At 41.5% G+C, this 12,566-nt stretch overlaps 1 protein-coding gene across 3 annotated transcripts in view; it reads left to right on the forward strand.

Moving 5' to 3' along the window:
- UBE3C (ubiquitin protein ligase E3C) overlaps window positions 1-12,566 on the forward strand; it is a 121,292-nt gene that overhangs the window by 50,589 nt on the left and 58,137 nt on the right. For all 3 annotated transcript variants that reach the window (XM_082845907.1, XM_082845908.1, XM_082845909.1), the window contains exons 11-13: window positions 3,544-3,630; window positions 8,620-8,777; window positions 8,930-9,162. In XM_082845907.1, coding sequence (XP_082702033.1) covers window positions 3,544-3,630; window positions 8,620-8,777; window positions 8,930-9,162 — 478 coding nt within the window. The remainder of the gene's footprint in view (window positions 1-3,543; window positions 3,631-8,619; window positions 8,778-8,929; window positions 9,163-12,566) is intronic.

Here is a 12,566-nt window from a genome sequence, read left to right on the forward strand (position 1 = left end):
TTGCCTATCTTGAAATCATATAGATTATAAATGAATTGGCAGTAGTTATTGTTAGAGGCATCAAATTAATAAAGCAGGCCTGCTTTAGTCAAATTTAGGAATATAATTTGTAGTGAGTTTTGAAACTTCTAAGAATTTTCTAAACATTTGAGGATGACAGTCCACAGGAAATACGAGTGAACTTGGAAAAAGCATTATATGCACACAGGCTGTTTAAAAGTTTTTTCAAGTTTTCTTGAAAGAAGTAAAGGGGAAGAATATCAAGGAGGCATCTAAGGTGACGAATGCTGCTTCCTCCCATTTTAGTTTAAACTAATATGAGGGAAGGTACGTTTTTTGAATCGGTTCATCTTAAAATTAAAGAAAATTAATTATCAGGGGAAAGGGAACTGTCTGTTTACCCTGGTCATGGTTTCAGCACTGGGATGTTAGTTTAACACAGCTGTATGTCTGAAGCTTGTCTTCTGCTCTTAATTCCTAGTTTGTGAAGAAAATATGCTTTAGGTTGCTTCAAGCTGAAATACGTCTTAAAATTTTTATTATCAGTAAGGCAATTCGGAGCTTACTTTTAGTCTTGCGTTATTCACAGGTGAAATTTATATGTGTATTTTAATATTGCTTTTGCCAAAAAAGTGATACTTTCAGCAGGAAAACACAAAGTATCACATTTGTACTTGTGTGCGGCAAGAGCAGAATGGTCTTTGGGTGGGTGACTTGTCATATTTCTCTTACCTGTGACACCTTTACATACAGAGGAAGTCTCTGAGAATGCCTTGCTGTCATGACCTTTACTGCCTGTGTGTGAGCGGGAGTCTTCCACTGTGTTCTCTTTAATAACTTGAATAGTCCTTTACTAATTAACTCATAGGGTTGTCTCAGCTAAATAAAGCTTAATGGGTAATTTTTAATATATCCCAGTATATGTAAAGAATACTTCACTTCCTTACCTTTTAGCAGTAAAGTCCCAAATAACCTTTCTTAATTTATAAAAAAGGCTTAATAATTTGTTTTATTATTGCCTATTGAGTGATTAATTTAGGAACTGTAGTTGTTTCAAAATTAACTTGAAAAAAATTAACTTGAAATATAACTTACGAAATGTGTAGCCATTAAAATAATGTTTCAGAACTGTGTATATGTATTCATGTGGAAAGATGTTAGTTACAATTGTAGGTGAAAAGCTGTCTTGTAGGAGAATGTATTGGGAGAACCCGTTTTTGTTTACATCTGTCCACCGTGTCTGGATGGTTTATTCCAAGGTATTAACTGATTATTTTTGGGAAGATGGGATGAAATGTTGCTAAAGATCTTTTCCCTGTGTTGTTGTTGTTAAAGAAAAAAGAGCAAAGGAAACACCTACTTACAGTACGTTGTTCCTCAGACCTCTGAGGTGCCAAGTGTTAGTATTTATATTCAACACAAATTTAAGAAATCGTGTCAGTAAAATTATACTAGATAGTACCCTCTTTTAAAAGACCTTAATTTCTTAATTAAAGAGAAAGAAGGCAAGCAGATACTACCTTCTAGAATTCCTTCATGTTGAATGTTCATGTTTTTTATAGCTTTGTTTTTATTCTGTTTTCCATGGTTTATTTAATTGATCTCCTATGATTTATTGTGTTCTTACCATTTTTTGTTATTCCAATAATTTTTGTTTTAATTTCTCAACCTAATGAATTAGTATAGTGTTGTTACCATTTATTAAGTATGTACTTGTGACGAACATAACTCACTTTTGTAGAATCATCATATTTTTAAGCTGGAAAAGACCTGAGGATTGATGTAGCACAATCCCCTCGTTTTCTCATAAAAACAGGTTGCTTTTGGTCTACATGACACTTGACGAGTGGTTGGGCTAAATGATCTAATAGAGTCTTTCTAGCCTAAGATTCATGATTCTAGGTAAATTTCACATATTCTTGTATGCTTCCACTATTTTTTAAATGATTATGCTTTTAATGCCATTTGAACATCTCAAAATGCACCACACTGAAATTGGATTGGATTTTTAAAAACCAGTACTCCATAATCACTGTTGTAGACCCAGAAATTGCTAATGCTGAAGAACGTATCTGGTGTTTTTGATGGAATGCAGGAAAATAAGCAATTAAATTCGAGACTTTTATATTGAAGAGTGACTTATTTATCTAAACCCTATTCCTTTCTCTTCCACTATGGGCATTTAAATTAATACACTTTTTGCAAAATTTAGTCTATTAAAATATTTTGTATTATACTCAGTACAGTTTACAGTAACTGTGGTAATTAACTCCATAGAGAATCGTGGATACACACTGCATAGTGCTTTTATTTAGTCAGATCGTCCAGTTACTATTAATGGCCATTTCTCAGGAAAGGACCTGGGGGTGGTCTCAGGAGACCCCAGGGCTGGTGATCGCACTGTTGAGGAGACAGAGGCGCTCTCTTCTAGCTCCTCGGGAGCTTGGGGGCTGCTACGTGACAACTTTGGGGGTCAGACATCCCATAAAAAGTAGATAGGACTAGATGATACATGGGTATTAAAAACACGGGATTCTGTCCTCAGAACACTTTCATCTTCAGGTTTGCATTCCAGGATCGTTCCTTGTGCATTCTCTAATACCACAGTGAAAGCTTCTGTGCTCTTTAGTCCTGCTCGCTAACCAGCTTTGTCTTTGCCCTTCTACCTTCTTGTTCTTCTGAGATGGTTCTAAAGTAAGATCACATCCCTTTCTTAAAACCGTATTTTCCTACCATCCTAAACCTTTTTTACTGTGATGTAGTCTCATAAGTTTGAAATGTGATTTTTGACTCCTGCCCTTCTAAAATTACACTAGATAGTACCCTCTTTAAAAAAGAGTGTAAAAATGTTTTACGCAGGTTTTTTCTCCTGATTATAACTTTGTGACTAAAAATTATATCCTATTACAAAAATGCAGTATACTAAGTAAAGCTAGTTTAAAGTTAAACTTGGTTACCCACAAAGTTCCTTAGCCTTTTTAATCAATTTGATATTATACAGGAGGGGTCTTTAAAGCCTTTAAAATATATTTTTAGATTTAAATTAGTTTTGAGATGTTAGTTAACATTAAAAAACACATTTTTATGTGTTTGTTTTAAAGGGGGGGTGTTAAAATCAGTTAAATATTTTTAAATTATTTAAAGATTATTAAAATATTTCTAAAATTTTAATGTGTCTTGGTAGTAATAATACATAATATTGTGATGTAGTAATGTGTTGTGATACGTACTCAGAGGGGCAGCAAACTCAGCTTGTGCTTGAAAATGGCCCATCCGGTTCTCTTTGGGGTTGGTCTCATAGGCACAGCTCAGGGCCAGCTTAGCTCCGTAACAGTAGACAGTGGCTCTCACAGTTGGGGTGCACGGACTAGTTCTCCTTTGTACTCCTTAAGCAGCCTGCTGTAGGAAGGAAGTGATTTGTGGTGTTAATACAGATATTTTCTAAATTGTACATTATCTTCAGTTTATAGCTTTCTTCTTTTTGAAGAAGTATATTGAATGAATATTTGCTAACTCTTTCTTATTTCCCCTGTTCCTTTTTAGGCTTCTCTACAGTTTAGCCTTCAATGCCAGGTTTCTGAGACACCTTTGGTTTCTCATATCTTCTATGACAACACGGATGATCACAGGGTATGTGTTATACAGACTTAGAAATTGAGCTTTAAGGACATGGAAAGTGGCGATCTAATAAAAAGCACTGTAAGAAGGTATTTTTAAGTACTGCTTATACTTAGCTTATTTCATATTAGAAGAAAAATTCTAGATGGTCTCAGTTTCACAAAGTGAAAAAATTAATGCCTAAATTTACAGTTGTTTATCTGTGTATATTATTAAGAGTATGGCTTTATCTGAGGGTAAATTTGTTTTAAAAATCCTAGTCGCGACTTCCCTGATGGCCCAGTGGTTAAGACTCCTCCGCGGGTGGTGTGGGTTCAATCCCTGGTTGGGAGCTACGATCCCGCGTGCTGCGTGGCACAGCCAAAAAAAAAACGAAAACAAAACTAGTCATGTTTTGAAAATCAGAAACTTGAAATTTCTTTGCTTCATATGTCTTTTCCCTGCTTTTGATAGTGAAAATATGGATTTGAAGCAAATTTACCACCAATACAAACATTAAAACATATAAAGTATTGTAGAAATTGGTTTCTAAACCTTTTTGTTGAAATAATTTGATTTTTTATGTGAATCGTGTAACTTGAAAGCTAGAATCTTTAATATACATATTTATTGAATGCATAATATGTAGAGAATTTAATATTCAAAACTCCTTCACGGTAAATGGACGGAGGCCATTACCATGATGAATTTCTCCTGTCTGGGGTCTGAGCCAGCCCTTCTGTACTGTAGTGTGAGAAGAAGCGTGTGGCTCAGCTCACTGGAGACTCAGCTTCTAAAGTGCCCTTGCGCGCGGTGGAGGCCACAGCCGGCGCCGCGCTGCCTGCAGCCGCGGCCCAGCCTGTCCTGCAAGGACAGCACTTCTTTGTGTTCGGGCCGGCCCTTGGAAAGAAGCGGGTTTCCGTTTTTTTAATATATATATGTATACATATATGTACATATAAAAAATAGTATGTATTTATTTTTGGCTGCGTTGGGTCTTCGTTGCTGTGCGCGGGCTTTCTCTAGTTGTGGCGAGCGGGAGCTACCCTTCGTTGCGGTGCGCGGGCTTCTCATCGCTGTGGCTTCTCTTGTTGCAGAGCATGGACTCTAGGCACACGGGCTCAGTAGTTGTGGCGCATGGGGACTCCGCGGCATGTGGGATCTTCCCAGACCAGGGCTCGAACCCGTGTCCCCTGCATCGGCAGGCAGATTCTTAACCACTGCGCCAGCAGGGAAGTCCTCCTTTCCTCTTTCAAACAAATTTTATATTCTTTTGAGACAAGAAACAGAAAGCCTTACTGGTGGGTGAGTTTGGGGTGTCCAGCATTTCACTGTGCATCCACCTGCAATCTCCCTTGGTCTGTGACACAGTACACGTGTGGCGCTCTTTGGGACTCAAGCTTGTCACTGTGGTGTGTGGAGGACGAGATGGTCCCGTTGCAGCACCGTCGGGTGGGTCCCAGCCAGCCTTGTGCCAAAGGAGCCCAGGTCCAGTCCTCTTCCCACTGCTAGAGGAAGGGCAGGGTACTCATAGCGTAACTTTGAGTTACTTTCATGTTTTTTTCATGTAATTTTAATGCATCTTACATGACTGAAAGGAGTCTTGAATGACAGCACGGGAGCTGATGCAACGCAGAAGGGTGGAGCCATGTCTCTCATCTCAACAGTGAGCGGCAGCAGTAGTGAGGAGAGAGAGATAACTGAAGGTCTAGAAAGTATCTTTATATCCTGTGATTTTCAAATTAAGATGTAAGGTTTCTAGGTGTGTGTGTGTGTGTGTGTGTGTGTATGTGTATTTCAAACACTTATGACTATGCCCGCCTTGGCATTCATGAATGACAGCTTTGTTTAGGGCAAAAAAAGATTGGGGATCACTGGAACGGGAAATTATCCTTGATCTCCAAGTGTCTCAGCTTAGCAGCAGCGGTCCCACCCGGGCTCTGCCTGATGATTGCCTGTTTGTCTATGGCATTTGCCTCCTGGTGAGGAGATGGGGTCATGGCGTGTGAAAAAAAAATGAGATAGTATTGATTATATTAAATTACTAATATTATAAGTTAGTAAAGGTATACAAATTTTTAAAAACTCATTATTTCTTAAAAGCTCATTTGAGAATGAATTTCTTTGTAATTTAATTTATTAAAATAAGGTCCCTCAGGAAGCTTACAGTGTATTAACACATTCCTAATGTGTATCTCATCATATTTATTATTGGAATAAAATTAAGATGAAATGCCTGATTTTCCTGAAAATGGCGTGAAGCGTAACTTGAAAATATCAGTGGTTTCCTAGCGGGACTTACGCAGCTCGGGCTCCTGAGCTTCAGGGAATGTAAGGCTCTTGAGAGGAGGGTGTCGAAGTGTAGACTTCTCGGCCCCAGCCTGGGGCTTGGCTTCGGGGCCTGGGTTAGAAGCCCGGAGCTGTGGCCTCACGGGCCCCTCGGTGATGGGGATGCAGGTGAAGCTGAAGGAGCGTCTGGGCGGCTGGTTTCTGTCTTCTGATAGGCCTCCCTTTACCAAAACCTAACCTGAGGGTGTTTTGCCCTGCCACGGGCCTGCGTGGTGAGGCTGGTGTGGTTCGGTTATTGTCTTTAACTCACTAGGGCCTGTTTTGAGAATATCCTGCCCATTCCTTTTCACATTGGCTCCAGTGGTTAGTAGTAGTTACAGTGGCCCTCTTAAAGCTTTTCAAGGCAAGAATGCATTCACTAGAAGCTTCTAGAGATGACGAGAAGCTCTTTCACTTCAGGGGGAGGGGGGCAGTTGCCCGGCCCCCTGTGGAAACCCCTGTTCTGAGGGTGTGTACGGAGGTGAGCGTTTGTCTGAGGTCTCGTCGGTGCCCCTAAGCCAGCCAACTCTCCGCGTCACGAATCAGTACCTTTCCTTTCATTACAGTAAATTGCGGACTTTTTATTTACACATAAGTCTTTGACCTGTGTTGAGAGGAGTATCTGAGTCAGTGTTGATGGCAGGAGCAGTCAGCAGAATCAGGAGACGTGTTTCATTCCAGTCCCAGCTGGGTGAGGCCCCAGGCCACAGCTGACCCTTCTTGCCAGCCGCGCTTCCTGCCATTGGCGTGAACGTGCTTGATCCCTTCTGCTTACCGCCCGGGGTTACAGAGAACAAATAAACTAATGTTGCGGAAGTGCCCTAATCTTTTTCTTTGGCGGTTCGCGGGCCTCTCACTGCCGGGGCCCCTCCCGCTGCGGAGCACGGGCTCCGGACGCGCAGGCCCAGCGGCCACGGCTCACGGGCCCAGCCGCTCCGCGGCACGTGGGATCCTCCCGGGCCGGGGCACGAGCCCGCGTCCCCTGCATCGGCAGGCGGACTCGCAACCACTGCGCCACCAGGGAAGCCCTGCCCTAATCTTTTCTTAGGGAAGCAGTGTAAGAGTTTTCTGCATCCTGACACATATGTGCATAACTGACGCCGATGCTGAATTTAGACCCAAGGACTATTGACGGGTCACAGCTGAGAGCGGCTTTACTGTCCCCTTAGATCCAGGAAATACTTTCTCCACATTGCAGCTGCTTAACTCGACCTGTGCCATGTCCCCCTAAATAGTGTGTATTTGTCAGTATTATCCACTGTTTTTGTACTTCTGCTGTTAGTGACAAGGGAACTAAAAGATACAAACTATTAGTTTTACGAATATCGGCAAAACAAATGACCTTACCCTTTTGTTCTGCTGTGTGGATGGCACAGGGCTAGGCTTGGTGGGGGCGACCTGGGGGAGATGGGGGCTTCTGTCCTCTTGGGACTTGGCCACTGCTGTGCGATGCCCCAGGCACACAGCCTTTTTCTGTGGTCCCCAAGTTGGCGAGGAGGGAAGACGGCGTGCTTGTCCCTCTGTGTCTGCCCTCACTGCACTTTTACTTTGCATGGATGGCTTTCTCTCAGCGTGGTGCTCTGTGCTGAGCGCTGGGGCCGCGTGGGACACTGGCCCAAGTGTGCTGCTCCTTGGCGGGAGCTGCACCCAGACTGCACAGCCGGGCCCTGCGCTCCAGCCCTGGTGGTGGCATGCTGTCCCCTGAACTGTGCCCCGTGGACACTCTAGAGCTCCAGGTGGCTCATCCGAGCTGACCAAAGCCCCCAGCGAGGACAGCGCCTCAGGCAGGCCTCACCTCCTGCTCTGCTCGCCCATGTGACTTGGGGCAGTGGTGGGCCGACCCCTGGGGAATTTGCGGCCGTGACTCCTCATCACATGTCGCCTCCTAGATAACCGGTTTGGGGAAAATTGGTGTTCGAGGTGCAGGTGCGGATGGAGGAAGATGAGAGATCGATCTTGCCCACAAGGTCCGTGAACCCAGGACCACCCGGACATACTGGAGAGGCCGCGGGGCTTTATCGCTGGGGAGGAGCTCACGGGGAGCCTCTGGGAGCTGAGTGCGAGAGAAGGAAACGCATTTAACCAGGAGGGAGAAGTAAACGTGATAGCTGGCAGCTCTTGGGAGGGGAAAGAGACCAGCTCGCTTTAGAGCTGCGCCAGGCGGTCTCGGGACTCCTCGTAACAGTTACGGGACTGGTAGGTGGAAACAAGCCCCAGTATCTAAAGGGGAGACAGCCTGAAGGTTCTAATTTGGGCTCAACATTTAACTGTTTTGAATGTTCCTAAATGTAAGTGGCTGGATGAATTTTTCATGAGACCAGACCCATCTGCCTTTGTAGAGGGGAAAGGGGGTGGTTTTCAGCATAAAAGTAAAGTGTGTGTCTTTAAGAGTGGCGTTACTTACTCTCTGTTCTTCCGGTGAACCTTGGGACCACTGGTTCGCTCTCACATTACTAAGCTTATCCAGTTGAAGATAGTAGCAGGAACATTAATAAAGAGTGGTGGCTTGGTGTCCTATTCTTTAATTTATGTTATTTGTTAACCTGTATTGTTAGAGTGACTTTGCCTCCCCTGGAAGTAGTTTAGTTGCTAACGTAAACGTTATTTTCCCTGATTATATTTGTCTGATGTCATGTCTTAATTTGTTCCCAAACTAAATCATTGTGGTTTTTTCCTCCTTTTTCCCAATTCTAGGTCTATGGTACCATTGCTTCAGGTGATATCAAGGGGTTCTCCTATGTCTTTTGAAGATTCTAGTAGGATCATCCCACTCTTTTACCTTTTCAGCTCCTTGTTTAGTCATTCACTGATTTCCATACATGATAATGAATTCTTCGGTGATCCCATAGAAGGTAAGAATTTTGAGGAATTGGTTTGTTGCTGGCCTCATGGCCTGTCCATTTTCATAGGTGATAGAAAAGTTTTAAGCCTTTTAAGTCTTTCAGTGTGTTAAGAAATGAAACAAAAACCCAAATGTGATAGGAACTTGGTTTATGTTTTCCAGTTGTAGGTCAGAGACAATCATCAATGATGCCTTTCACTTTAGAAGAGCTGATAATGCTGTCTCGATGCCTTCGAGATGCATGCTTAGGGATCATCAAGTTGGCTTATCCAGAAACAAAACCAGAAGTTCGAGAAGAATATATTATAGCCTTTCAGAGTATTGGCGTTACCACTAATTCTGAAATGCAGCAGTGTATACAGATGGAGCAGAAACGGTGGATTCAGTTGTTTAAGGTAATGAGTGTATGAAGAGTTTTGTTTACTGAGGTTAAATAATGTGCAGGTTTTTTTATATTGAGTCATTTTAGAAGAACAGAAATACAGGTTTGTTTCAGGCATAATTGTTAGTTTGAAAAACTTTTAAGAAAAGTCATTTTCATTTTACATTTGCCACCTTCTAAAGCCTTGTTTTTACATTGTTACATGTATCTTTTATAAATTGCCCCAGGTACTTCCAATGACAAGGTGATGTATAGTTAAAATTTTTTTAATGTTTTCAGTTTTATTTTTCACTAAAAAATCTCTTACAGATTTTCTGTATTTAATCTTCTAAGAAATTGAGTAACAAAGGTAGAATAAGATCATTAACTTAATGCAAGTTGAATATAAATTATTTTAAAATATCTTCATTTTTAACCATGCAGAAAGAGAAGTTATGAGTTACTGTGGCTGGAATGTTGGCAGGAAACCACCACCACTGAGAATAGAACTACTGGGGCAGAAAAAAAGAAAAGAAAAAGGGTGCTTGACTTCCCATGAAATTTCTGCAGCAAACACATCTAGTCAGCTAAAATCGCTCATTAAAGGAGTGAGAGCAGAAGAAATGCATTTTCCAAATTGAATGCTAGATTTACAGTCCGTTTAATACTAGCGACCTCTCGCACGCTAATGTTCAGTTCGAGTCATCAGCTGTCCCTTTAGGTCTTTTATCACTGCTTTTGTCAAGCTATCTATTTAATTGAAAGAAGTTAATTGAATGAAAATGATCAACTAAGCTTGTATTAATATTGCTAATGGAACTTTCTTCTTGCCCATGTTTGGAGAAAGATGTCAAGCTAGACTTTAGGAAGGGCCCATTAATGCTTGCACTTAACCTGATGGGCTAATTACGGACTGCTTATTCATCCTAGGAGCACACGATAGGCTCTGTCCAGCCCATTCTGCCCGATTTTACAACACATTTCACTTATGAGCACGAGCATTAGTAGCAGTGAGAGTAACTGATAATGTTTTGATTGCACTGAATACAGTGCTAATGCATCCCTGAATTTATAATTTGTGCAGATTGATGTAATATATGTTTGCACAATTTATTTTAATTACCTATCTCTGTATTTCTAAGTAAACTTTTAGGGTCACTTGTTGAGCCCTTTAATATATCCTTGCTTAAAGACTGACACTTCTGCATCTTTTCTAGGTTAAAAATAAGCTATATTGCCCATTTAAAACTTGTAATTCTTATGTAAGCTTTTCCTGGATATGGGTATTAATGGTAGCATGTATGTTTTTCTTTTAAGTATTTAATTAAACTCTGGGATCTTTGTTAGTAAAACTTTCCATTATGTATGTTATCAGGTTTTGTGTACAGTATCAGATAATTTCATTATTTTATAGCACCTATACAGAATTTCATAATTTTCATGACAGGCTTATCTTTAGGACCCAGAAATGTCTGAATTTAATAATGCTGTATAGGGCTTCCCTGGTGGTGCAGTGGTTAAGAGTCCGCCTGCCGATGCAGGGGACATGGGTTCGTGCCCCGGTCCGGGAAGATCCCACATGCCGTGGAGTGGCTGGGCCCATGCGCCATGGCCGCTGAGCCTGTGCGTCCGGAGCCTGTGCTCCGCAAGGGGAGAGGCCACAACAGTGAGAGGCCTGCATACCGGAAAAATAATAATAATAATAATAAAATAATAATAATAATGCTGTATAAGGTGTTTTTTCCCTGGTCCTATTTTATTTTGCTTAACCATTAAATGAAAATTTTGTAGTGAATTTTTTCTTATGACTCATTACTACTTTATTAAGGATTGAGGGGTTTTTGTGGTTGTTTTTTTTTTTTTTTTTTTTTTTTTTTAAAAAGAATTAGGGTAAAAATTCACCTTTTTTGGAACAGGACTGTTTTAGGTTTGAAACTGAGTTGTTATAAAGATCTTCTGAGTTTAGAACAGACTTGTTTGAAGACAAGTTTCTGAATGAGATTCCTGTTCTTTGAAAAAGGTTTTTTTTGTACTGCCTGCTACTGAGCTGAGCCCAGAAAACGAAGCAAAACAAAGTCAAGGCAAGTCTTTGGGAGGGTTCAGCTGCTGTTAGTTTTTCTTTTAAGAAAAAGTTATCCTTAATATGAAATAATAAGAATTTAACCCTCAGTGGTTGCTGTGTTTCAGACGATATTCTAAGGGCTTTACATATATTAGTTCATGTAAAGCAGTAATTCTGTGAGGAGGATACTACGATTATCCCCATTTTGCAGATGAGGTCCCATAGCTGGTAGATGATGGAGGCAGCACGTGAACTCAGCTGTTCCTCTCCACTGTCCCTCTGAAAAGGACGAAAATAAACGTTTAGCATTTTATGTATATTTCAGTGTCAGATTTTAGAAGGATTCAAGGTAGAATCAACCAAAGAAAGTAGTAGCGTTTTGCCAGTGACTTCCTGCCTTCTGTTGATTCTGCCAGAGCTGCACATGATGAGAGCCGACTCCTTCAACCACCAAAACCACTTTCATTTCCAGCCTCCTGATGGCCCCTCTCAGACTGATTTCTGAGAGAGGCCCTGGGGGCTGGTCACAGAACACAGACTTTTAAGTGGATGGAGTCATCTTTCTTGTCACTGTAAGAATTGAGGTCAGTTTCCAAGCCCTGCATTGACACTGCTAAAACAGTTTATGCATTTATCAAATTTATAAACTCCTCTTGAAGTGTAATTTACAGCTATAATCGCTTTAGCCCTGTGAGGCGATGGGAGCTCCTGTTGGATTTGCCTTCTGTGTGCAGCTGCCAAGCTGAACTGGAGCCGCCTGAGAGGAGGGACCGGGAGGGAGGCCTCGCACCTGCCTTGCCTGCGTGCGCCGGACAGACAGACAGACAGGGCTGCAGTACGAGGGAGTTTCGTTTTCCTGGTGGTTGGTTTGCATTTTTCAGTTTTGAAAAGACTCTTTAAAAGAGTAAACCGTGAAAGCCACAGCAATGCCTCGTTGGAACGGAAACGTGCTGCTGTTAACCGTCGGTGTTGGCCAGTGAGGCGAACCCAGGCTCCCTTGGAGGTGGCAGAGCTGCCCCGTGTCCTTCTCTGTGTTTGACTTCAAGAAATAATTTTGTAGTGTTTTAAACATGCTGCAGAATACTTTGACTTTTAAAATACACCAACTTTAACAAGTAGTCATGTTGACAGCAGGAATCCTTACACTTAATGACTTTTATAGGCTAGGATGTCGTTACTGTCAGTATTTAAACACCCACTGTGTTTATCTGAGAACATTGGCTGCACCCTGTGCTGGGGAATCATAAATGAAGTCGGACAGAGTCCCTGTTCTTTGAGTATCACTATATAATGAAAAAGAGAAACTTTCAACTGATGATGTTGAGCTAGAACAAAGCTAAGAGTACGCAGGATGGAAAAAAGAACTGCTAAAGTCA

This window comes from Leucopleurus acutus (genome assembly GCF_964270905.1).
Source record: "Leucopleurus acutus genome assembly, chromosome: 9".
Taxonomy (NCBI): Eukaryota; Metazoa; Chordata; class Mammalia; order Artiodactyla; family Delphinidae; genus Leucopleurus; species Leucopleurus acutus.